Below are 26,591 nucleotides of genomic sequence, written 5' to 3'. Positions count from 1 at the left end.
ACCGTTTCCTCCCATCCTCCCGTTCCCAACCGCGGCGTTGCTCGCCGCATCGAGCTTTTTTCCAACGCCAGCGCGGATATTATTCCCCGGCCACGCAGCGTGCCCTTTTGTGAAGCAATTATCGCGGAGCTGCGCCGCCGTCCGAGCTGAAATGTCGCGTCTCTCCGCGCGCCACTCTACGCGTTCAATAAACGCTTAAACGTTGCATCGACGCACAATGCTTTCGGTATAGACGATCCCGCGTTACTAATTTCGATAGCGCGCGCCGCGATGCAATCTGCCAACTCCATTAACCATCTTTCACCCTCTTTTTCCTCCGCAGAGGAGGTCAACGGCTCTCCCCATCGCGCGCGCAACTCTGTTCAACCCTTGGCTCCCATATCCAGAGGATATTTTCTTCTTTTTCTAAATCTCATTTCACCCGTCGTGTTGCGTTAATTAAATTTTCCTCGTTTTCAATTTCTCTTCGAGTGCTGCTCGTATTATTAAATTGTATTCAGTAAGCGAAGTAAAATTGGGGATGAAATGTTGCGTTAGCGTAACCCTGGATTTAAAATGAATAACTTATGAATTTTTTTTCTTGTATTACTACGTGTCTGGGTATAATGTTTGTGTGTGTTAATTAAATTGAGACTTGTAGGAGAAAAATTAAGGGATGCATGCTCTATATGCGCAATTATTCATTGAATGATGCGAGGATAAAGTGTTTCAACGATTCAAACAGCTGGTTTCGTTGAAAAAAAATAGCAAAACATCCGCGTAAACCAGATAAGAGCAGGAATGACTAACGCGATTCGTATTCACGCGTAACGGCACGAAGGAACGCTTCTCGATACGTTTAACCGGCGCTATAAAGCCAGTAACGCGCATAAGCGGCCCATAAAACTTTCGCGCAGTTCCTACCTGTACCCGTACGAGTGCGTAACGTGAAAGTAGAATTTCTACGCGACTGTCGAGCCTTCTTCAGGAGGAGCGTAACATTCGAGCCGGAAAAAAATCGAGCTGTCGTAATTAACGGGCGTTTCTCGATAACGCGCAGATCCGCGTTCCCGATAGAGAGCTGCGCGCGGTTTACGCGATGATTATCGCGGCAACTTTTTTTGTGCCACTGTACGATTTGAACGTAAACGCGGCGTTTACACTCTCGCCACTTCTACCCATCAGCGCGTTAAATAGAACTCAACGCAACGCTTTACGAATCTCGCGCTTTCTATTCGCGCGCCGGCAGGAAATTTAATCGACCGTGGCTGCGCGGATTTTGGCCAAATTTGGGTCCGTTCCGATCGCGAACGAGCAATTCTCATAAACACGAGGCGACGGCGTTGTTAACGGTCCCATCTGCGAATTATTATTTATTCGATACGCGAGAATCACTACGATTCCGGAGGATTAATTATTACGTTAGCGCGCGGCTCGAAAATCGATGGGACAGTGCGCTGTGCGGTGATAATTGACGCGATTGCCGCAACAAGGGTCCAAGTTTATGTAGTTTAACAAAGTATTTGCCTACGAAAGTTCATTTTCTCAGTACCTATATCTAAGAATTATTATTAATCGAAACCAAATATAAATCATGCCTGCATTTCATTCTAAATTACGATACAATACAATTGCAATCAATCTGTGACAAGAAGGACACGAATTATTCTAACATACGAAGCCATTTCTGTTAAATCAATTATATCACGAAACACCTATCTACTCCAAAAAAAAAAAAACTATCGCGTAAAGTTCAAGATTAGTAGCGACTTAATCGGAACCGTGAACACTTCGATTCGACGAGCATTAAGAACGCCTCGATCGCGCTCGATCGTAAATTCACCCCTGTTCGGGCACGATTCGTATTCCAAACTGGCGTCATTCCGAGACCATTCACCGGGGCAAAGTTTCAACCGTTCGAGAATACCACGGTCTCGTCGGAACTTTACACGGGGAGAGTACGAGCTGGCAAGAAGGGAAAAAAAAGGGGCAGCCGTAGGAGGAGCGAGGGCGAGCCGTCGAACTTTCCACGAGGGAGCCAACGGGAGCAACCGCGCCGGTCCAAGTTTTACATAGTTATTTCCGGTTATTAAATAACGCGACCCCGTATACCTTCCGTATATACTGCCGGTAAAATCATGACTAAACTCAGCTGTAAAATCGCGTGGAAGGAACGGGAAATCTGCTGTCTCGCGAGCTGTTCCTTTCATCCACGTATTTACTATTGCTCAAGATGTACCAGCCTTTTCCGTATTGTATCGCTACGTCGAAACGTAAGAAAGATATTTTCGATAGAAGGAAATAATTGGAAGATTGGTCTACTTTCGTGCTGAAATTTCTAATTGGAAATTAACTTTTACTATTGCAAACAGTTAATAAAATGAAAGCAAGGAAGAAATTGAACAGCATCGATATTGAAGCAATTGAGGCTTTGAAGGCAAAATTCTACATTTTCCAGATGTCTGGTATTTCCCTAGCATTCTCGCGGCTAACGCGCGACTCCGCCATTTTGGTACCCTTACTGATGAGTCTACTAGCAAGCGCAGAACGAAATATTCTATGCGAAGCAACGCGTTTTAGTCGTTGCATTCTTAGTTTTTCTTTTCCAGAAGAAAATCTCTGCAGAAGACATTAAATCGTCTATGATTAAGAACAGGTTGCTTTAATTTCGAGGTTACGTAGAGAGCAATCGAAATGGTGAAAGAGAAACGCGGAGGTAGCTCGCGCGAATTAAAACTAAATTGAATTCAGCAACGCGCAAAGGAGAAAGAAGTCGGAGTCTCGCGTCGACCAATGCAGGTTATCGAAGTAATTTATATAGAGAGGAGATCGTAAACCGGCGCTAGGTAAACGAATCAATTGAATCCGTCGACAACCGACAAATTCGAGCGGTTATTGGTAAAAAGTTGCGGTCGAAGCGAATAAATTCACGTCGTTGTATCCGCGGTATTCGCGAATGTTTTCGTTTCGTTCTTTACCGCCATTAAAAGTCACGTATCTCGGTGGACAGAATGGAAATCCGCTATTTTGTGTTTTAAATGCGAGGCGAACGGCGTTAACCCACCTACCCGCATCCGTGGAAGAAATTGGATGCTAATCGGAACGCTGAATTAAAAATGAAAACGTTTCGAGGTAAATAAGAGTAAAATTTAAATAATATATTCCTTTGACGAGGCGAAAAAATACCAGCCACGTTCTGCAGAGAATTTTATACGATTTTTTACCTGGCGAAAAAACATCACAGAATTTGTTTATCGATGAAGCGATGCCCGCGCACTGCTGTTAATGTAAAAATTGTTATTTGTCGCGCGCAAACTTTTTCATTCAACGAGAGAGAGAGAGAAAGACAGAGAATATTAATAGAATAAAAATATACGTATCAAGAGATTTGTTTATTCCTGATATGCTTGGGAAAAAAAAAGAGCTATAAAATATTGCTTTTCTGCACGCAACAGAAAAGCAATTTAATTAATTCTACGGAAATAAAAAATCCGTACGAATAAACAGGAGAGATGTGAACAATTTCCGTGTTTGTTACGGTTCGCGCAAGCTTCACTTTTTAGTGGAATATTTGAAATAACCGAATAACGTATAATTAACGCCGTAGCATCAATTGCTAAATTACCAACATTTCTAGAAGCTCATTTCACAAACTAAAACGAACTCTCGTTTCAACATCCAAATATTGAAACGTGAACTTAGACGTCCCGAACATTTTTACATATTATGCATATCACTCAGTTGTTTGCTCCTTGAATTTTTTCACGAGCGCAAAAAATGCGCGAGCACACGCGTGTAGTAATTACCGTGCGAGAAAAAGACTGGATGTTACGAAAAACGTGAGAATCGCTCGAAAAATCGAGTCAAATCCAGGTGGTTGGGGAAACGAAACGACTAAAGGAAACGAACGGGCGGAGGAAACCGAAGCGGTGTTTGAGTTAGGTCGGCGCAAACACTTTCACAGGTGGTAAACGTGAAACCAGAGAAACAGGCAAAGGTTAATCCGTTGAATCCATTATCTAAACACTTCTTGTGTTTATTGCGCGTCGTGAACGGAAATACGATATATTATTGTTTGAAGGACAACCGGTAACCCTTTCAGCGCTTTAAAGAGCCGTGAAATGTAGCGCAAGAACGATAAGTTTACCTTAAAGGACACGATGTAGCTACCTGACGCGTTTAAATCCCGGCTCCCCTCGTATCCCTTTAAATTGCTCTCGATATCGTGATTCGCGATCAATTTTACACTACCAATCAAAATTATTACAAATTACGATAATTTAATTTGAACCTGGCCTTTCGATATATAAAATTTCACGTCGGATATAAAAATGATCACTACTCGTTTACCGTATCAGTTTCAAATGCTATTATCATTTTATTTGCTTCTTTTTTTACGTCCTTATCGCACGTTACTGTTTCGTTTATTATTATACAATGTAGTAGACGTGTATGTCAATAATTTCATTTCCTACGGACAGTTCTTTCGAGTGTAAAAATTGCAGATGTATTTCTCTGTAATTTAGCCTCGCCTATAAATTGAATTTTATTGGGAACGATATCGTAGGATTACAATATCGTTAGGTAGAAATAAAAGAAAAAAAAAAGTTGAAGAAAATAAATACGTAGCGACAAGATAGCGTACTAAAATCCACAGGCATCCAATTACTGAAACGAAAGGGTATAATCTCAATTTCCAAAGGCAAATTCACGTCAATATTTTATGTCCATAACGCCGGTAATTGAACGGTTTATTCCGTGTCCCGGCTAATGCCACTTTCCACGCTACGATGACGTAAGGTGCTCCTTTTCCGAGAAAACAAATTAAAAAGATTGTCATCGGTACCGCGGGCCCAGGTTAATCGTGCAAGTAGAAAGCGAGCGAACTACATTGTGCCTTATCTACCGATAAACCCGCCATCGCTCTCGCCCGCCCGCTTTTATATCCATAAATCCTATAAATTAACCGAGAGATCTATTAACCGCAACTAAACGTACGCAGCCAATAGAATTCGAGAATTCCTTAACAGAGAAAGATTAAGTAAAACGTATATCTAGTTACGAGTTGCTTTAGCTTTCGAATAAAACGTGAATACCATTTATTATTAAGCTTTTTAAATTTATGCAATTTTAGAGATTAACAATGTTCTTGTGGAGTGAAGCTTTTACTACACAGGCGACAATTTTATCGATGGAATTGTATCATGCAGTTGTTCAAAGAGTCCTCTGAGTGTCCTTAAAACCCTTTGCACTCGAAACTTTTCGATAATCGTTCGAATTGTCGATTAATGATGGTTTCTGGAGTGGAAAGAGTTCATACTTGAAACACATTCCTCGATCACCCATTAGTTAAAATTTAATTAGAATAAATGTATGTTTCAGAATATTTTTTAGTTAATTTCTTGTGTATTTTATTTAACACTAGTGTCGCATCTTCATAGCAGTAAAATCAAAGAGCAACATAAATGTGCTACAACATAAATATGTGATATTTGTGGTATATCGTACACGTTTAGTACTTTATAAAAAAAAAATTATAACTCACTAGATACTCATCTACGACTATCCGAGTAAATCTCGCGTCTTCGAAGTACATCGCTCACCTTTAACTCTCGGTAAACATTTCTAACGAGGATTAACTCCGTGGAGGAGCGAACAATTAAAGGCAGATACACGGAAGATAGTCTTTACGGCACGGTGCGCGGTTCGAATTATTACGAGGAGCGGGCACGTAGAAAAGCGCGCGTAAAAAATTCAAATCGCACGGGGCGGCGTTACAAAGTAAGCATAAAAAATTCACCGCTATAAATCGTTGCAGACCGCGCGCGAGCCGGTTTTATCGTCGCACTAAAAGCGCTTTAAAATTAAATGCGACATTATCTGAACTTTGGTTAAGCGGAGCTCATAGAACTTTTACGAGGCCGTGGCTGATACCTCTATAAATAGTTCGGGTATCAAAGATCTCGCGTTGTCCGCCGTTTAAAATTAATCCGACGGAACACGTACCCTGGCCGCAGCGAGCGTAGTTTAGAGACGATGATAATCGGTAATACGGATTGTATATTATATACCGATACGGATGAGGTCGGAATAATCCCTGCTGCGCGTCTAAAAGCGGCCGTACCACCCGACCAATCGATATTCACAATGTCAAACCCTCGCCCCTTGTCCTTCACCCTCTAAACGCTTCGCGAATTTATTTCATCATCGCCGTACCAATCCTCCACTGCTAAATATGGAATATTGTTGCAGACAATCGATGGCTCTATCATCGAACACGACAATTTCAGCAAATCAGTTTTAATTGCGTACCGATTATGTGGAGGAACTTCGCTAGAAATTTAATTATATGCGAGGAACAGTGGACGTATCGATCAAGGTTAACCTCAACGCTTTTACTGTCTGCTACTACTTTTTTCCATAAATTTATCTAAAATTTATTGTCTCTAAAATTAAAATAATATTACTAAATTATCTAATTACCAAAGAATATCGCAAACGTTAAGTGGCAGCGTGCACGAGTGAACGTCTTTCGGTTCTCCGCAGCAACCCCCAAAGTCCCGTCGAAATCAAAGTAGGTTAGATTCTGCGTTGTAAATGAATGTTTTTGGCGGAAGGCAATGTTTAACTGTATCTTCGTTCGATCAGAGTGAAACGTCGGGTATACGATACACACATCAACCGTGGAACCAGGTGCGTATTCTCGATGTTATCGAGTCAGGGAACACGCCACGCGGCGCCGTAGTGCGTACAATCAGCACGGCTATAAATTACACGCCGTGTGTATCCTTGCGCGTAGATCTTCGACGGCAGGAAACTACCGAGGGAAAAGGGATTCGGCGGGGAAAAGAAAAGAGGAGCAGAAAGAAAGAACGGCGACGAACGTACAAGTGACGCGTGTACGCGAGCGTGCGTACGAACGTGCGTCGATAACAAATTGACGCGAACAGCGAAACAAGACCAATCGATTCTCGTTAATCTTGATGAGGAACTATTTTATCGCGGAATGCAACGGGGAGGGGAAATATGACGGCGGCGTCGGGGCGATTTGTCGCGATGAAAATTCAAATCAACAAGACGAATGCCTCGGATAATTTGGTAAAACTCGACGCGGCTCTGAGTTATTTGTGCCAGCCAGATTTTCTGAACAAGTGAAAACTATAATTAGCCCATTACTCAATACAAAATGCGTCGAAAGTAATTCAAGACCTTGACGGAAATAGATCAATTGGCTTTGAACGTTATTGCCTGATGCCTCGATTAAACTAACCGATACCAATACTTTGATGGCTTGAACAACGCAAGCATTGCACGGCCAGTTTTCGATGTTAACCCTTGCTGAAGAAAATGAGGATAATCACCAGAGATTTAGTTAAATAATATACAAATTTATTGCTAAACGTTTTTCCTATTATATTTAAATTACCACACCGCAGACATGAATATAATACTGGTTACACTGAACATACTTTTAATTGCTGTTACCTTCATCCCTTTTTGCACGTATAAAATATCCCTCTTGGACTTGATTAAGACTTATACCACTGCAAGTTATATGATTAACATCATCTAGATAATACCTAGAGCATTTGATCAATTTGATTCAGTATTTCTATTGATTTAGCAATAAAAATAACTGGATACATTAATTATGTAACTGAGACTACGTTTAATAACAAGGAGAGTAACGTTAGCCAAAAAAGGAGAGGAGTTTAAGGAAAAAGGACAAAAGGCAGCCCTCAGATTTTAATAAACGGGCCAGGGTCAGATTAGTCTGAATTGAGTTCCACCCCCGCCTTAGGACCCGTTGTCCACGAAATAGGAGCATGATGCTGCGTACGAAGGGGGATGTGGCTTGCAGATTGAACTGAAATTGCGAGTCGCGAGGATTTCCATCGGTATGGCCAGCCGACCTCTGCCAGTCTCTCTATTCCCCGCTCGCCCGTCTCCTCCTCTGTTCAACAGGAACGAACCAAGTTGCTGGGAAATATCAGGGGAGAGAAGGCTAAGAGCGGTCGTAGACTGGTAAAGGGAAGGAAACGTGAAAACGTGCCAAACACTAGAAACAAGTAGAGGGACCGGATGGAGCCGAGAAGAAGGGAGAGAACGGGAAACATTGCTGGCGTCCACGGCGACAGAGGCTGGTTTACCGCTGTTTCTGGTTTCCCCGCATCCCATTTACGGAGATCACCCTTCTAGAGAGTCTCCTCTCCTCCAGCAACGTCGGAGAGGCGACTTTATCTCAGACCTTCCCGAGGCAGAGCATCGCGGTAACTAAAGTACCCTGGCCACGTGTGCCTCCACTGCTAGATTAACCCTGGCCACGATTTATTTTCTTTGGTTCATCATCATTGGGCATGCGATTGAAGATACTCTCTATCTCTCCATCCCCTGTTTTTCATGGTCAAATTTTCCAAACCCTGTTCACAACCAACTTCGAGAGAAAACCCAATATGGAGGAGATTTTTGAAAAGCCATCTTTTTTTCTCTTAGCGATGTCACACGACGTACCATGGAATTCGAGTGAAAAATCGCTCGGAATTCCTATGAAGTGAGAAAGATTTGAACACGCGACCCGTCGATTTCGCACCCGGTGATGTTCACCGTTGCGCTACCGACGTTACAGGGTAGTTCCTTGTATATCCACTTATTGTAGAGTACTTTTTTTTATCAACATATTAGCCAATCATTTCTAACACTGATAATTCCTACACACATTGCATTGTCCATTTTGTCTTCTTATTTATAAGATAAGAAGTTAAGTAATACTATCTCATCGTATGTTAAATACAGAAAATGAAGAAACGAATGTACTGTAAACTGTAAGTAAAAAGTTTCGAATACATTACGGTGCAAAATAAATAAAATTTAGCTTAACTGTAATTTGAAAGAGGAGTTACACTTAATAGTGTTTGCGAAGTTATTAGAAACAACAATGCCTCTGAATTAATTAATGATATATAGATCAGTGTTCAAAGTTGTTTAAAGATGGACTCCCGACGAAACGTATCTACTGAATCGCTTGTTGTGATATATCTTCACATTCGCTTTCACGATCCTCGAAACCAGACCACTTCTCGTTACCGCTATTACCTACTATTCCTTGGCAACTAACCCACCATCATCGTGCGATACATTATTGTACAACGTATCATTGTAGAGCTGTATTGCCAAGGCAGCCGTGATCATGCATCACTTCAATACCTCCGTAATTGCTGTATTTTGCCAGTTTCTATTGTGTACACCGACATTCTCTCGCTGTTCAATTGTTTAGTATTCAGAAAAAGCTCAGTAGCATAACGATCATTATAAATGAAATATACTGAAAAACATTGGTATATTTGAAACTTTTCATGCATTTACTTTTGCCAATTTTATATATAAATATCTAATTCAAGATGCAAAGAATTAAATGCATAAAAGAATTTAAACGTTTTTAAATCAATTGTACTCGTGACAAATATCTCCTTACACTCTTATTCTACTTGCGTCTTCATTTATAAAATACATTGATCGTATTAAAGAAATTGAACTCTAACCATAGTTTCACCGATTTCGAATCTCTTTTCTGAAATCGTGTTGCAAATTTTCGTTGCAATCGAAGAACGATAGCAATCAGCGACTATCGACTGGCGAGTATCGTTCGAACCCGCGCGTATTACGAACGGAATTCGAAGCTAATGAGAAACGGGGTTAAAATCCAAACTACACCGACCGGATAAGCGCGCAGGCTCGCGCGAAAAAAAAAAATTTGCCCCTCGATTAAAAAAGAAACGAAAGAGCTGACCGCGCGCAAAAAAAAAAGTGAGACGGAAAAAGAGGATTTGGTCGCAACGGTGATTATAAAACTGCGCCGTAGGATTAACAGCGCCGACACGCAACGCGATGCACCTGTATAGCGATTTTCGTGACGTACCGGTGATTTGGCGTGTTTAGCAAACGACTTGACGAGTCATTAAACAGAGAACACCGGCAATTAATTATCACGTTTGCGTAATCGCCGCTCGACGCCGGTGGAGGTGTGGTTGCGCAACTATCGCTCATTCTGTTCTCTCCTCTAGCCTCCTCACGCCACCCCTTTCGCGGTGATCGGGGCCCTGCTGACCCACCGCCCCCGCCCCCGCAACCACTTCCTTTTGCGTCGTCCCAGAGCCCACGGAGGTCTAATCGTTCGTGCTGCTAACCTTAATTTCTCTTGGCCACATCCACGCTGTCACGAACGTCCCCGCTTCTTTTCCCTTCGATCGATCTCTATTGATCCCAAGATGCTACTCCAACCCCATTTCCCTCTCAAACAGCCAACTACCTGTGTTATAATAATAAATGAATCTACGCGATTCTGCGATCCATATTTCAGAACTCTACACATCATCTCATTGCTCTTTCGTCGTTTCACGACATGGTGTAATTGGATTGCGCATTTAATATTTTACAATGCGTGTACATAAATTCTTCTAAGTCTTGGTAAACTGGAAGGTTTCCCTGCTCTCCTTTCGAATGCTTTCGTCTGCGCGGGAAAATGCAGCGAAATGTGATTCTATTAAATGGCACGTTCGGCAATGAGTAAAGAGATTAAATGCAGCGACGAGACGCGTTTCAGAATGCATCTGGAAATGCACGGTGCATCGATTTTTAAAGAAACGCGCCAAGCACTGTGCTAGGACGCGCGTGTGCGCCGAGGGTCGTGAAAATTTATACGATTATGAGTTTTAGGAATACCGAAGAACGCGAGAGAGAATACCGAGCGATTTAATAGCTCGGCATGAATCGACTTTGTCGGCGATTTTTATTTCAGTTTAACCTTGTATAACACTGTGCGACGTAAGAGTTAGATGTATATATAGACCAGAAAATATGTAGATTGCATCACTCGAATATCGAACGCGTTATCATTTATGCATCTGTTACTGTTCTCTAATATCAGGAAAATATTATCGTTTCATTTTTATTCTAATCTGTTTTATCTTACTGAACAATACATTGCTATGGAAATAAAATGTAATATGCAAATTAAAGGATGATGTCATACATATTTCTGGTAGGTATTTCATACATCAGTATTATACCGTTGAACTGGCATCAAACAGTACATTTATGACACCTGTTGGCTTCCAGCTCTCGTTAAAGTAAAAAATTGTAATTAATTATAATTTCGTTCTGTTTATGAGCGAATAAAATTCTGTTGTAAAGTAAAATGGTTATTACTATTTTTTCGAACAATATTCATGAACGTTTACATAGGTATATATTAAAATACTACTCAAGTCTTCCTTAAAAACACAATAATGAAAATTCTTTCCTCCTATGTTCATGAATCTATTCATGAGCGATGGTAAATCATTTTTACCATTCATAAACTTCTTTAATAGTCAATTTTATACATTCCATGTAGCGCTCAAGATACAGAAGCCTGCTTGCACTAAACAGCGATTATTTTTTCAACTATCAGTTGTCTTGTTCAACGCGAGATATGCAATAATTGTAATATCCTGCTTCTGAATCGTAAGTATATGATTTTACAAATCACACTGCATGGGATATTAAAAGAATGATAACAATAAAATTCGACGATTTTAAATTAATTTTATAAAACCAAACGCTGTGATAAGTAAATTTTCACGTGCCAATTAAAGTAAGTACGTTGATAAGCATTTTACGTTTACAGAAAACTAGCCCGTTTGGATGAAAAAGTTTAATGGGTCTGATGCAATTAACAGTAATGGCCGGGCAATTATACGTGCAGAATGACCAACAATATACTTAACCCAAAAGCATCCACGTGGTTAATGACTTGTTTATAATACTATTATATAACCATTTGAGAGATAATTTAACAACGAACTGCTTCTACTCGATAATTAACGTTCAGCCTAAAATTCGATCTACATTAATAACGACATGCTTCAGAAACGGTAAGCAAGGAATATTAATAAACAAAGTGCAACTAGTAACAAATACATTTGACACGTTTCTTCCTTAATCTAACTCTATACATTTCATCTTCGACAATTTAATTTTGACTACGAATTACTTTTCAATATACGGAATTACAGTTGATACATTAAAATTGATTTGAATTTGTCTGTTGCAAGAAAAACGGAAGGCGAACGTAGACTGTTCCCTGATCGTTACGAAATAATTACCGTTGCAGCGTCTCATTAGGAAATGAGGAAGAAATTAGCTAGAAGGAATACGTAAATCAAAATAGAAGTAAAACCGGATCGCATAAGGATAACATTTAAATGCATTCCAGAGCATAGAATGGAAACCGCGCGCGGGATTATCCTTTACCCCGGCACAATTACAAATTTCATGGTGGCACTTAACACTATGCAAAGTAAGTATTCTAATGAATATTCAAACCGTTCCGCCGGGAATAATTGCAGTTTCGAGTATCTACGCTGGATCTCGCAGATTGCGTCGCCAACACGGCGTTAATTTAAATAGATTTACATTAAAAATAAACATACACCAAAACATCCATCTAAACGGGTCAAATATTAACAACGCCGCGGAACCGCGACGGTATTCTTCGCGAGACAACCGTTTCCCATTTGAATGAAATTATAATTGCAAAGGGATACGAATAATCTCAAGGACGCGCGGTAGAATGTTTCACTGCCATTAATTCCCTATCCCCGATGCTAATTTGTTTCGCCCGACGCATTTACATCGAATTTCAAATCGAATACCGCTTTATCGTTCGTATCGCTTTAAATTCAGAACTAATCGTAGCTAATATTCCCGTTTTAAATGATAATATCGTCAAATCGTGAACACCAACGACTAACTTTATTACACCACTTCACCGTTAGAATTACAACGTTAAGTATTCCTCTGTAACACTGCAATTCTTGTTATTTCGCTACGAAACATAAAAACCCCGCTAAACAATTATCTATCCTCGAAGTTATATCAAGATAATTTAAGAACATCTCTGTGAAATACTCCAAAATTAATAAGAAATACTTATCGCACTTATATGAAATAAAATTTCACACAAATCGCACACTCAAAGGCTCGAAACCAGCACCGATACCGAAGCACTCTCCGCCACATCCGAACAAGTAAAATAAAAATGTGCTATTTCAAATTGCTACTCTTTATCTCCGTCCGAAATAAAATTTCAAATAAACGTCCGGCTAGTAGGTACGAGGAGAGGAGAGAACGAGGAGAGACAACGGGCCCGCAGATATTATAAATCAAGAAGAAGGTCCGTAAAGGGAACGTTGGTGGCGAAGGCGAAAGAAGAGCGAAGAAGAAATCTGCGAGAGAAGACAGGGGAAGGTGTACACGGTGAGGGCTAAGGGCTGCGAGGGGGGAAGAGGTTGAGGCACGGTCGTACATCACCGGTGGTATTTACGACGTACCATCGTAAATCAATGATCGCACGAACAGCGCGGTTCAACGAAATTCCTTTTCCCTTCCTATATATGCTCACCCTTCCTTCCGACCATTCCATCGCTTCCTGTACACGAGCCGATGTGAGAATCTGTCCTGCCATACATCGCCGCGGACGTAGGATGCTGATGCCTAAGAATCTTTGAAGGAATCCTTGCCCCACGGCCAAGATATATCGGCGATTTACTCGACAAGACAAAAACTATTTGTCTTCGCTAGCAGAATTTTCGTGCGCACGATGAATTCATCGGCCGTTTCTCACCCCTCGCGACCTGTGCGGCTACCACGCCGCGTCTTCGGGCCTCAGAGCCTGACTATTTTAACCTCTCAATGCCTGGATTATAAATGCTAACCCCTCCCGACGCGCAGCCCGCGGAAATATATTAGATAATTTGTTCGGGACTGCCTTGGCAGGTACGCGTGTACGAATAAAAGACAAATTACTACGGATGCGGTAAAGTATGAAAAGATTTGTTCCTTTCGAGCACGGTACAACAGGTACTCGTTAAATTATTACCAACAGGAATAACTCGAACTTGCTCGAAAAGGAAGAGTATCGAGGTTTAAAAGGAAACTGCCAGACGTGAACGAATCGAAGAATTCGAATTACGTTTGCGACGAAAAACAAAAGACGGCGAAAGAACGAAGTGAAAGGAAAAAAAGAGAAAGAGAAAGAAAAAAGGAGAGCATAAATCAGTGGCCATGTGCCCGAGCGATTGGGTCCAGAAGCGAAAAGGGACCACGGACGTCGGTAGTTGCAGGCAACGGAGCCATTGTTTGTCGGGGGGGGGCCCTTTAAACGTCATTTAAACCGTGACTCTTGCCATCCCAGGAAGGATCGTTTTAACGAGGTTTGGGACAGGCCAGGTCAGGCCTCCTCCGCCGCCGCCGCAATGCCCTTTGCGCCTTCCCGGCCACCTCGTGGAATCAACTTCCCTCGTTCGACACAAAGGTGGATGTGTCCCGTCACAGCTGATCCCGGGTGATCCGTGTAGAATCACGTTGCGCGATTGTCGGGGCTCCGACCCCATCGCCCGCCGAGTCATCCACCCTGGGGAAAGGTGAACGCTCACAAAGTACGATTTCACGTCTACTTAAGACCCGTGTGGGCTCACTTTATGTTTACGATACCCTTCCCGCGATTAAAACCAGCCCTCCGTTACGAAATGGGACACGTAAATCCACGCGGTAGTACGATCGACTTTTCTTCGGTTGTTCTGTCGAATATCTCTCATCTCGTGAAGGGAAAATTGAATCCAGAATTGCAAGTATGAGCTGATATGACTTTAACTCCCTTGTACTTCAAACTTAATTCAATATGGAAACGAATTTATTTTAAATACTTATAAAATGTAAATAAAACTGTATCTCTTTAAATGAAGAAAATCTAACTTCACTCTACTATAATAATGCAATAAATACACAGGCAAAGAGAGCAAACACGTAATTATTGAATGAAAATAATTCCTTAAAAACTGCTCGCGTCTCGTTAAAGAACTATTACAAAGTTGCTTGGTCGTGCTCGTCAAAGGGAATTAAATCCGCGGAATTATTTCGCGCACCCCGTGAACGAGGCGAGCCGTCCTCACGGAAACGACGGTGAAAGGGAAGGAAAACAGCGACGGACGCGTAGCATCTTGGCGAGGACAGCCGTAAAAAAGGCGCGGTGGAAGAGATGAAAGTGACCCTCTCTCGAATGGACTTTGAAAAGAGCCATAAAAGTACAATGAGGGGTTAGAAGGGAGACGCCTTCGCTTTCCACGTGCTGGCCGCCGATGGGAAAGGAGGCGTTCGACGAAGGGGTCCCTGGCCGCTCGAAAATTCGTGTTTTTTACTCGAACGTCGGGAGAGATTACAAAGGCCGGGAAAAGGGAGGCGACAGAACCGAGAAGAGGCGAGCATCTTCGCGTCTTAGACGACGAAACCCTCGTTCGTGGTCGTTACGAGCCGATGCTTGATCGTCGAGACGCAGCAACGTGGCTGCTTTTTGAATAACGACGCCTAGTTCGATGCGACTTCGCTGCGGATAAACGCACGGCAGAAGGGAATCACGTGGCGGTGCCCTCTGCCAGTTTTTATCCCAATTTACCGGTCGCTTCGATAATCTTATTTGCTCGAGCTGGACGCAGTTTAATTCCATTAGCGAAATTAAAGTTCTAGCTGGAACATTTAACCGCGGATCGATGCCACTATCCGGCAAACCATTAAGACAAACCCTGGCGAAGTCGATTCTGAATAACGCGCGGTAATGACCAACTTTTTATTTTCTTACTATTACTGTGGAACAAGGGTATAAACGAACGCAATCGCGATATTCTTCCTTTTTTTTATGCGAAGTTTGAAATAATTGAAGCACTCGATCTTTGTTGCGTAACATTTGATAATTAAATTGAGAACATTGCTGTGAAAGAATCGGAATTAACATTCGATTGAGAAATAATTTCGGAAGTTATTTATTGAACAGTCGCGGGATTTTTATTATTTTCTTTATATGCGACTTTAAGAATTATGCAAAAATAACTAAACATTTTTGTTTACGTGTAGTATTTAAGTACTCGTTGTTTTCAGTCTAAGCGTACAGTAATCAATAATGATAAATATAGGAATATCCATAAAATATGCGATTATCGTTATCTTGTAAAAATAACTGAACTTTTCAATCGGGCTATTTATTTTTTCTTGCTTTTATGTATATTTAAAATTTTAAAAATAATATAATATGTAAGCGAAGAATATTTGTTCAATGCCTTCGACATTAAAAAACTTAGAGAAAATATTCATTGCATATGTAAAAATAAGACAATTACAGAGACATGAATATGTACTAGCTAATTGCACTAACATTTGTGTATGAATGAAAATTCCCGTTTCCAAGGGTGCGTCATAGAATAAACAAGAATCTATACTATATTTAAAACACAGAAACTACCATTTAAAGATTTAAAATACACGCGACGAAACTCGGCGATTACCAGACATAAGAAAAAAGAAAGCATGGCTCAGGTTACTTCGTACGCACACCATTTAGAAATGTGAGGACACCTGCTCAACCTCAATACAGTCCTTTTAACTCGACTTCAATATGCTCTTATTTCTTCTAAAATTTTCTCCATTTCAACCAATGAATTATTGATGTACAGATTAATTTCCATAATTGCAGATATCAATGGCAACATTTGTATGCTTGTCTCGAAAGTAACAAGTTTCTTCACGAAGTGTTAGTTATTTCTGACTACAGTTAAGTTAAAAGTAACTCAAAGCCTGTAGCAGAGTTAATTGTATTAAATGCTTGAAAAATATTGTTATTCGAGAATATCGTTAAATGTTATGTACCCTGCTTTGTATCCTCAGTGAACACATTAGTTGAGAAAGAGCCTTAAATAGGATAAAACGAATTTAAAAAACTAAGAAACTGCAACAAAATGACAATACGATGTTACACTCTTTCCGTAGCTCTTTTATAATAACTCCAGAAAAAAAAAAATAGTACCAAAGTAAAAGCAAACTTCATAAAATAAAAATCCATCAAAGATCCAAATGTTCCACTTAGCAGTTTAAAGTACTTGAATATCTGTACCATACAACCTAACACTAAAATGAAATAACGCTAATATACATTAAACAAGCTACACCATACACGAATAAAAACAATAACAGAAATTCATTACAAAAATATATCTCAAATGTCCTCGCATTTCAGCCAAGAGTACACATGCGTGCCATCGGATTATCAATAACGACTGGGGAAAAAAAAAGAAGATCAAATAAACGTAGCCCACCTGATATAAATGATGACCCCGTTGGTGCATATCCTTTTCCATCCACGTGGTACCGTAATCGCTTGTTGCTGCTGCTGCTGCTGCTGCTGCGTAACCACCGCACTACCGTTCATCGTGAGCACTAAATTTTGTTGAACGACATTGTTGTTATTGTTCACGTTGTTAACGCGCGTCAGCGGCGGCTGACGCGCAGCCTGCTGCGCGCACGAACCGCCGCCGTTTACCGTAGCGGCAGACAGGCCGTCGTGTGCCGATTGACTTTGACTTTCGGGACTGCTCAGGCTGCTATAGGTGGAGGATTCACCGGTATCGGAGCGGACAGAGTCGCAGCTAGCCGCGCCACTACCACCACCGACGACGACAACACTACCGCCACCACTGACAACACCGACGCTCGGGCTGGACGAAGGGAGCGACGAGCCGGGCTGATTATCGAAACTGTCCTGCTGCCGGCTCTTCCCATCCATATTGACGCGTTGCTCGACACTGTTGCCTTGAAAAACACTCGCGGACGCTTGAGACGGTTCGTTTCCCTGTCGCATGTACGCGACACAAGCGTCCTCGGTTAAAAGGCCAGCGCAGCCCTCCCCGGGATTCCCCTGCGCTATCCTACCGCCGCTATTGTTGTAGCCGTCTGCCAGCCTGGCTCCAGCCGGATAAATCTCACCGTGGATCCTCGATGGAAACAATTTACCGGACAACATCTCGCCGGCGTTCACCCTGCCGATCGACTCGACGTTGCTCGTGGCGAAGCTGTTGTCCGTGTTCCCTGAATCGTTCTCCAATACGGCTCGATTGCCCGGATTTTTGCTGTCGCACGCGGACACCACGCACGTCATCGTCGTGGTAGCGGCCGTGCCGGTCGTGTGAACCAGATTCGTCTGTCTGTAAAGTAAACCGTTGCTCGAGACGATCGTACCGTAATCCTCTTCGTCCTCGGTGTTACCGGTCGACATAGATCGGGCCGATCGGCTCGACTCCCCGTCGGTGGACGCATACTCGAGCGGCTTCAACCGGCAACAGTTATTAACCGCGCCGCCGACGGCGCCGTTGTTATCGTTACAGTAAATGGCGGTTTTGGCGGGAAACGTCGCCGCCGCCGTCGCCACCTGCGGCGGCAGAATGCCGGCGTACGTCGCCTGCTGCGGGGACTGATAGCCGACTGCGGTAGCAGCAGCAGCAGCGGCGGCGGCATTCTGACCGACCGCCGTCGCGTACGCGAAATTTTCTCCCGATACGTAGACTAGAACGCTATTTTGTTGAATCCCTTGCGCTTGCTGAGAGTGTTGCTGCTGTTGCGGATGCTGTTGCTGTTGTTGCTGCTGCTGTTGTTGATGCTGCTGCTGCTGCTGCTGCTGCGCCTGCTGCTGCGGCTGCTGTTGTTGTTGTTGCTGCTGGTGCTGCTGCTGATGCTGTTGGAGCTGCTGTTGGTTATGATGATGATGATGACCGTGATTTGGGAGAACAGGGTGCGTGGACGGCTGCTCAGGCTTGCCGGCCATGGTCCAGGTCCAGCAGCGCTGCAAGTAACCCCGACACCGACATCACTGGAACGCAGGTAGCACGCCTACGTGGAGATGCCTCCAGGTTCTGCCGCATCCTCCGTAAACAGAAACGATCACGCGCTCGCCGCCGCCGAAATCCGCCGCGTTCCTACGATCGTTCCTCTCGGCCACGCGCGCTCACCGATCCTTGGAATCTCGCAGCTGTCGTTCGCGTTCTCGTTACTCGACATCCTCGGCTTCACCACGCGCGGCATGCCAAACGGACAGTTCGCCCGGTTTTTATTTTCTCTCTCTCTCTTTCTATCTTTCTCTCCCTCTCACACACACACTCTCTCCCTCTCTCACTCTCTCTCACTACTTTCGGAGCGAACGATTGTCGAGTCACACGTGCACGATCACAAACACTTTTTTCTCGAACGGTAACCGATCCTAAACTAACGATAACGGTGGCAAGATTTCGAAATTGGAGAGTATCCGTCGGACGACAGGCACGCGCTACTCACCGGTCAATGCCCGTCTAACCTCTCTCCCGCGATCGGAGCACACTACCATGGTGCTAGTTTCCTTGGTTGCTCGTAATTCTGATACATCGGGGATCACAGCGAAATTACGTCGATATCCCTCCTCCTCTTGCTCTCGAAGCGAGTGTGCGATCGAAATACAGGAGAAAATAATACGTTCACCGGCGGTCGAGCACTCTTTCCTTCTGGACAATGCGTTTTCGTTTCGAAACGTGGTAGCTCGCGCTAAAGATAAAGGCGTTACGTTACACTTTTCTGGAAATGTTTATTGGAGAGAGGTAGACTTCTTCCATGAGAGAGTGTATCTTGAAACAATAGTATCGTACAATTACTTAACACGTATAAGTGAATCATGTTTTCTTAAAGAAATCCTGCAACATCTACGTGCACCGCGAATATTCGTCGCTTCTACCGGGCCCGATACACAGCGAGCGAGTGACGCTGTTTATTAGGAAATTACGCTTCTCCTGTTATTCACAAGGTCGATTTACAATGCGGCAGCTCGCGCATTTGTCTCGTCCGGCGATTCAGTCGCGTCGGGACAACACAATGGGGCCAAGCATTCAACTAACCTAGACTCTCGAACACGCTGTTATTCGTAACGCGTGTAATAGGTTACTACTGGAGAACTGTGTTATCAGCGGGGAGATATTTTGCACGCGTCGCGGACATCGAGGAGCGGATCGAGTTGCAGTCAATTCGGGTGAAAACAGCGCGACACTTACGAACGGGAGAAGTTTAACTTGGTAAGAAAGTCGGGTCGTTGAGGTCGTTGTGTCATTGCCACGGTTCCGTCGCGTTATTCGCGGTCGCAGTTCTGATTGCTCCGTTTCACATATACGCACTTATCGACGAGAGTAGAACGAACAGCACTCGATTATGTCATTCCGGGCCACTGTCACTGAAAAAATACGCCGCTCCGTATCTCCGTTCACGCACTAGAGACGAAAGCCATTTTCTACGGCACCGAATACGTAAAGGTTAATCGTGGCCGAGCCACGACTCGCTCGATCGGTAATGGCGCGAATGCACTCTCGGTACAAAAAACACTTTATATTGCCGTAACAATTCGCGTTAAATCGCACGGACGGACGTACGTCGTGTTATGACGCTGTGTCATCGTCACAGCAGCAGTAGCACCACCACCACCACCACTGCCTCCACCACCACCACTAGTACTACCACCACTACCACCGGTCGCGGTTACGAACTCGGGTTAAGTTAACTAACCCTCTTCTCGACTCGAACACCTGCGCGGGCCGCGCTCATCGTTTTCACCAAACCTCACTTCTTGATCGCGTGGAAACGCACACTTATTATATTTCAACCAGCACGGTCGCCTTCTTCCCTGCCACTAACCCCTTGCCGTTTGCCTCTCGGTCACTTTCCTTCGTAAAACACCGCCTCGACACAGGATAATGAACGAAATTCCATTCTGCAGATGCTATGCGTACGCTGTTTTCGCGTAACTGATATTGGAAAAATATGGCTCCCTCCGCATACCCAGAAACCTTTGCGGCATCTCGACGGCTGGCTTTCGGGCACTCGTGTGTACGCACGTTACAAAAACATCGACCCCCGATACGATTATATCGCCATCGTTAGGCTATTCCACGTAACTCAAAGGCACGTTAACATTGTTACCTCTCTCGCGAGAGATACGATTTGATATAATACGACGTATCGCGTTAAAATTTCACGCGTGCATAATAAATCTCTCGCACTATATTCTTTGGTAGGGAAATAAAAAATTATCGTTACACTTGCGTGTTATTATTTTCATTGATACACCGAGATACGATTGCGAGAGAAAATTCAGGAATGAAAAATAATTATTTTATCAAATTATAAATAGAAAAATTGAATCGCACGTACATGCATATGAAGGGGGGCGGGGCAAAGGTCAAATTTGACACGGTTTTTTTTTTTTTTTTTTTTTTTGGACATACTTGACATTATACTTTTTTCCAATTTATTCGAGACGATTCAAAAACGTACTAATCAATCACCAATTTATCTATAATAAATAAGATTATAATACGCGTCTATTTAAATTCACTATAGTAATTACGGACGAGAGTACATGACCTGAATACAGTAAATTATATGAATGTTGAAGGCGTACTTAATTTTATGCAAATTTATGATCATTCAATTGGACATTTGTTTACGCGCATTATTTAGCTTGATCAGACAAAATATGTATCTTTAGAAATATCCTTGCAGCTTCTCCATAACGTTAATAAATACAATTTTCGGAAATTAATTATACTTTTACTTTCCCAGTTCCAGTATTACAATTACAAGTAAATACTGGAACGTCTTTTCTTTCATTATAATAAACAATATTAGTGAATACGCGCAGCAATCCACTTTCACACACACAGGAACATCTTTCCCTCGAATTATATTATTCATAAACATAAAATACTTTCCTCAGTATCGTCATACTTCAAAGTGCAAGACTATAAACAAATTAAACGCTACATATAGTGGAATTAATGTCCCATTAAAAAAAAAAAAAAAAACATAAGAGAAAAACAATTTCCAAATCCATATTAGAAACTACAACAAACATGATATTTTTGTTGTAATAGAATGTTCACCAACATATTTCGTACTACATTCGTAATAAGTCATGTTACTAATATAGACATTAAGCTAACTCCGAGCGCGCACTGAAACGCTAATAATTTAAAGAACTTTAGGGAACACGAATATAGATAAGATACTAATTTTGTTCGACTGTCTAACTTTATTTCTAGCATTTAGTATGCACGTATCAATGAGCGTCGAAAACTGTTAAAGATAAAGAAATTCACAAATAGCAGAAGATAATCAGAATGTTTAGCGTTACATGATACAATTGATTATGTTTGCGTTCACTATTAATGTTACACGACGTCAAGTTAGATGTTGAATAAATTCACCTTTGCCTTATCACTTTGCTTAATGATAAGTACATCATTTTTAATAATTTTCTACAGGAAGCAATCAACTTTCTCTCTCTCTTTCTCTCTCTCTCTCTTTCTGTCTCTCTAATTGCAATCAGTTTACCAGTTTTCCCACTAGAATTTACATTGTTTAATTTAAAAGTAAAGATAACTGTACCATACCAATAGCATCAACGACCCCCTATACAATTCAGTATTTGTGTGTAATCTTTGTATCAGAATCGTGATTGATTCAGTAAGGTGTAACTTTCACAGTCGTGCACATATCTAAACATTTTTTTCTCAGGTTCTTTTCATTTTTCTAGAAGAACTTTGTTATATGTCCGCATTTTTTCGTTCTTCTGTTAATATATGCGATTCAGAATCGAGCGAATGGGACAGAAGTTTAAAATGAAAAAATGATCATATTTATTGTGAGACTGATGTAATTAAATTAATGTGTGGCACATTGGACTCGCGAAGGACCACCCTCGTCTTCCTCATACACTTGTCGTTGATCTCTTCGCCTGGCTTCTTGTTCTGGATCTAAGTCCATAAGAGAACATTCCTCCGCTCCCTCTGGAATTATAACCTCTTCCCTCGGAGGTAAACATTGTTCAAGCGTTGGAATCAGGGAAGGTTCGATAGATTTTGGGAAATTCACTACAAATTGAATTACAAGCCTGCCACGTGTGAAAGGATCTTTGTAAGTCGGCATTCCTTCGTTCAAAATGCACTTTAAGTCTCCGTGCTTTATAACAGTCCCAGGATATGAAGTTATTACTAAATCTCTTCCATCTAAAGTACGAATAACTTTCTGGAATCCACATAGTGCCTCTACAAGTTCTAAGTGCATCCTCATAATTAAATCGTTACGCGAACGCCTAAAATATTATAATTAATAAATAAACGGGTAATGTTCAATATTATATATATGCAAACAAATATGACCATAAATGAAAGTACGAACTTGAAAACATCGTGCTCCTTCTCTTCAAGAAGAATAACAATATCACCCGGTTCATAGTCTGGTTCCTGATCACCTTCTCCACTGAAAAGAATCTTCTGGCCATCAACCATACCTGGATCTACATGTACCTCCAGGATCTTCCTATCTCTAATAGTTTTTCTGCCACCACATTGTTTGCAACGATCGCGTGGGTTTATACGTTCTCCCTGACCTTTACAATCTACGCACACAGTTTGCAGATGCTGCAGCATCCCAGGTCCCAGCTGCTGAATTTGAACTTGCATACCAGAACCATGACACGTTGAACACTGTTCTACAGAGCCTTTCTTGCCACCAATACCTGACAAAAAAAAATAAATAAATGTATTTTACATACCTATCCTCTTATAATTTTTAATATTACTATACAATTGTTATGTATTGATACCTTCGCATTTATCACAAATAACATTCTTTTGCAAAGCTAATTTGCGAACCGTGCCCTTATACAATTCTTCCAATGAAACGGACAACTGATGTATAACATCTTGGCCCCTGCGTTCTCTCCTGCGACCACTTCTTCCACCACCAAAACCACCACCAAAGAACATATCGAAGATGTCCATAGGAGAGGAGAATACATTGCCACCTCCTCCACCTTCTTTCAAAGCTTGTTCTCCACCTTGGTCATAAATTCGTTTCTTCTCAGGATTCGACAACACTTCGTAAGCTTGTGAGATTTGCTTGAACTACAATATGGAAATACGATTTAATAATCTAACTCCTAATGACATTTAGTTGGAATACTTCTGGATGAAGGTTACTGACTCTTTCTCCTTCATTAGGGTTTTTATCAGGATGGAACTTGAGAGCAAGTTTTCTGTAAGCTTTCTTTAAATCCTCTTGTGTACATCCCGGTTTCACACCCAAAACATCGTAAAATGTAGTTTCCTTCACCATTTTTACTTATTTAGTTTTCTGTGGTGATCTTCGAGTATGACAGTAGTATTGCCTCTGCTGCTAATCAGATAAAGTATAATAATATATTTAATATCTTTATAATTATTAATGGCTTTTTTTATTCAAAACAATCCGTACTCAACTGCAGTAACTTTCCCAAATTTATAAAAATCAAGTTATTAAAAATGATCAAGTCATTAACTCTCTCACAGACAAAATGCTGTACCATTAAATTATCATGTTTATCTGATAAGAGTTTGTTTGATCAAAAAAAGGAATCTTTAAAAATATATATTTCATCATGTAATATGAATATTGCAGTAATAGAATAATTACAAATGTTTTGGATCAAAATTTTCAAATTTCAAAATGTCTGTGAAAAGGACAACAGTTTGATCATTTAACCATTTCGTAATGCAGTATAAGACAAACACTATGGTTCAAACAAAGCAAACAGTATATCATAATACTATATAACATAATTGAAATTGCATGTTATTTATATTTTCCACTAAAAAAAATACAAAACTCTAACAAGGAAGATGTTACTATTGTTTAAATTGCTCCTTCTCTATTTCTCGTCATTTTATTATACATACATTGTGGTATTAAATATATAGAATGAAATCACTTTAAAATATTAAGATACATAAAACATTAATAAAAATACATACTTATTATATGGTAATTAGTAATATATATATATATAAAGGAAAAAATATATATAAAAAGACTTATTGAAAGTTGTGAACTGTGCTACATAAAGCATCACAAAGGTATACTATAGAGATTTATTAGAATTGCAACGTTAACAATTAATAACTACAAGCAGCATTATTATAATTCAATTGCTATACTTTGTGATAGTATACTAATTGTTATCTAACTTGACAATTGTATAGAACATCTATCATATGAATTAATTACCGATATAATGTTGTATGCTGGAATTAAAAATCATTAAATGTAAGCAGGATACACAAACTTATGTGAGAATATGCTTCGCATAATAATTATTTCGTTCAAAATCATAAATATTCCTGTAAAACATTAAAATATTGTTACGTATTATATGCATCGTGCGCATTTTAAAAATTGGATTAGAATGACCTTGAACTTCAAGTATTTTTAATTTTAATAACAATACAACACAAGTGAAACACGTAAAAAATAAAAAAATTATCTAAAACAAAATGCCTTTGGAACAAGGGCCGGATTGAATAAAAAAAAATCTTATAATTAATATATACTGAGCTCCAAAACGGATTAATTATACGCTCGTAGAAGAGTCCAGCAAATCGTATCCATGTGCGTGTTTGGTTTCAAAATGGCGACGAGATACATTTTAAGATGGTAAAATATAATTGATGCGGAAAAGGAAATTGAAACCACATTTCGGTATAGCGATATAACAAGGTGTTTGTCGTGTTATGAACAAAGAACATCACACTTTCTAGATCCTTCTGTTAATGTATATACATACATGTACGTATACGTATATACATATTCAAAAGGCTGGATTACCGGTTAAAAGTGAAGAAAAAATTGCAAAATCAATCGAAGCAGCAATTTTCTCGAATACAGACTGCACGGTGAATTGCGCTTTGAATAGTGCAAGCGAAATCAAAATCGTAATTATATCTTATTCGATCTAGATGACAGATCGGTTGTCCGGAACTTCAAACCACGTTAGATATTGACACGCGGAAAGCAATAGGAAGATCCACCATTTTTCAACGATAAAGTGCGAGTCATGGACGAGCACAAATTGTACTATGATAAAATTCATTGACGCGTATTTCGTAATATACAATATGCTTAAGCATGCATAGTAGATATTATTCAACCTTCAAGTGTCCACTTCACTATTCCCCTTTCGTCGAAAGGGGAATAAAATCGCGTTAATATCCCTCGATACTTGCGAAATTCAACTCTGCACGTTAGCGCTGTGCGGGTTCCTATCCCGAGAAGAATTCACGAACTCATAATCGATCCGCACGATACAACGGTAGAAATTCTGTTCGCCTGCGCATATTTTCTAAAATATTCTTTAATTCACAATTATTAGTTTTGCCTTACCTATATCAGCAGAATGGAATCCCGCTTGGCGAAAATATCCTTGTGTCTTAAGTGCTCGTCTCACTCCACGTAATAGTTTTTGACGAACTGTTGTAAGCGAATAGAGCTCTACCAATATTACTGCTCGTACCCTTTCTCGAAACTTCCTAGAAGAGTAATGGACGATACTCGAGGGAGGACCAATCAGATAGAAGGAGAACCGTAGTCAGCGCCAAACGCAATTACGGTCTTCCTAAGAATTTCGCGAGTATGTGTTCCACTACTGTGTTGATAATACAGTAAATGGTTAATTTTTGTAATAATATTATAAATAAAACATGAGATTAATCAATGTCTATATTAAAACTGGATTAATGTGTAAGCGCTGATTAAAAAGTACACAGTTCAACAATTCGTGGCCCAAATTCTTTGGACTTAGCTAATAGCTTTTGTTAATGAAACTTATACATTTTCACTGCTACTTTCTGACTGTGATATAATACAAG

The 26,591-nt window shown here is 40.9% G+C and overlaps 2 protein-coding genes across 6 annotated transcripts in view; both read right to left on the bottom strand.

The window, feature by feature from the left end:
• Positions 1 to 18,939, bottom strand: part of LOC143424502 (uncharacterized) — a 359,685-nt gene extending 340,746 nt beyond the window's left edge. For all 4 annotated transcript variants that reach the window (XM_076896581.1, XM_076896582.1, XM_076896583.1 and 1 more), the window contains exon 1: positions 17,160 to 18,939. In XM_076896581.1, the coding sequence (XP_076752696.1) occupies positions 17,160 to 18,661 (1,502 nt within the window). In that variant the 5' untranslated portion in view covers positions 18,662 to 18,939. The remainder of the gene's footprint in view (positions 1 to 17,159) is intronic.
• Positions 18,940 to 21,131: 2,192 nt separating this feature from the next.
• Positions 21,132 to 26,249, bottom strand: Droj2 (DnaJ heat shock protein family (Hsp40) member A4-like). 2 transcript variants are annotated; one of them, XM_076896695.1, is made up of 5 exons: positions 26,107 to 26,249; positions 23,896 to 24,084; positions 23,516 to 23,816; positions 23,089 to 23,428; positions 21,132 to 23,002 (listed from the first exon to the last, which is right to left on the bottom strand). In XM_076896695.1, exons 2-5 carry the CDS (start codon positions 24,025 to 24,027, stop codon positions 22,573 to 22,575), a joined length of 1,203 nt encoding a protein of 400 aa, XP_076752810.1. In that variant the 5' UTR covers positions 24,028 to 24,084; positions 26,107 to 26,249; the 3' UTR covers positions 21,132 to 22,572. The 2 variants fall into 2 exon arrangements, with proteins under 2 accessions (XP_076752810.1, XP_076752811.1); XM_076896696.1 differs by having other exon boundaries at positions 23,896 to 24,087; positions 26,107 to 26,246.
• Between the last annotated feature and the right edge of the window lie 342 nt (positions 26,250 to 26,591).

The sequence above is a fragment of the Xylocopa sonorina genome, chromosome 6, assembly GCF_050948175.1.
Source record: "Xylocopa sonorina isolate GNS202 chromosome 6, iyXylSono1_principal, whole genome shotgun sequence".
Classification (NCBI taxonomy): Eukaryota; Metazoa; Arthropoda; class Insecta; order Hymenoptera; family Apidae; genus Xylocopa; species Xylocopa sonorina.
This window is presented reverse-complemented; position numbering and strand designations above follow the sequence as displayed.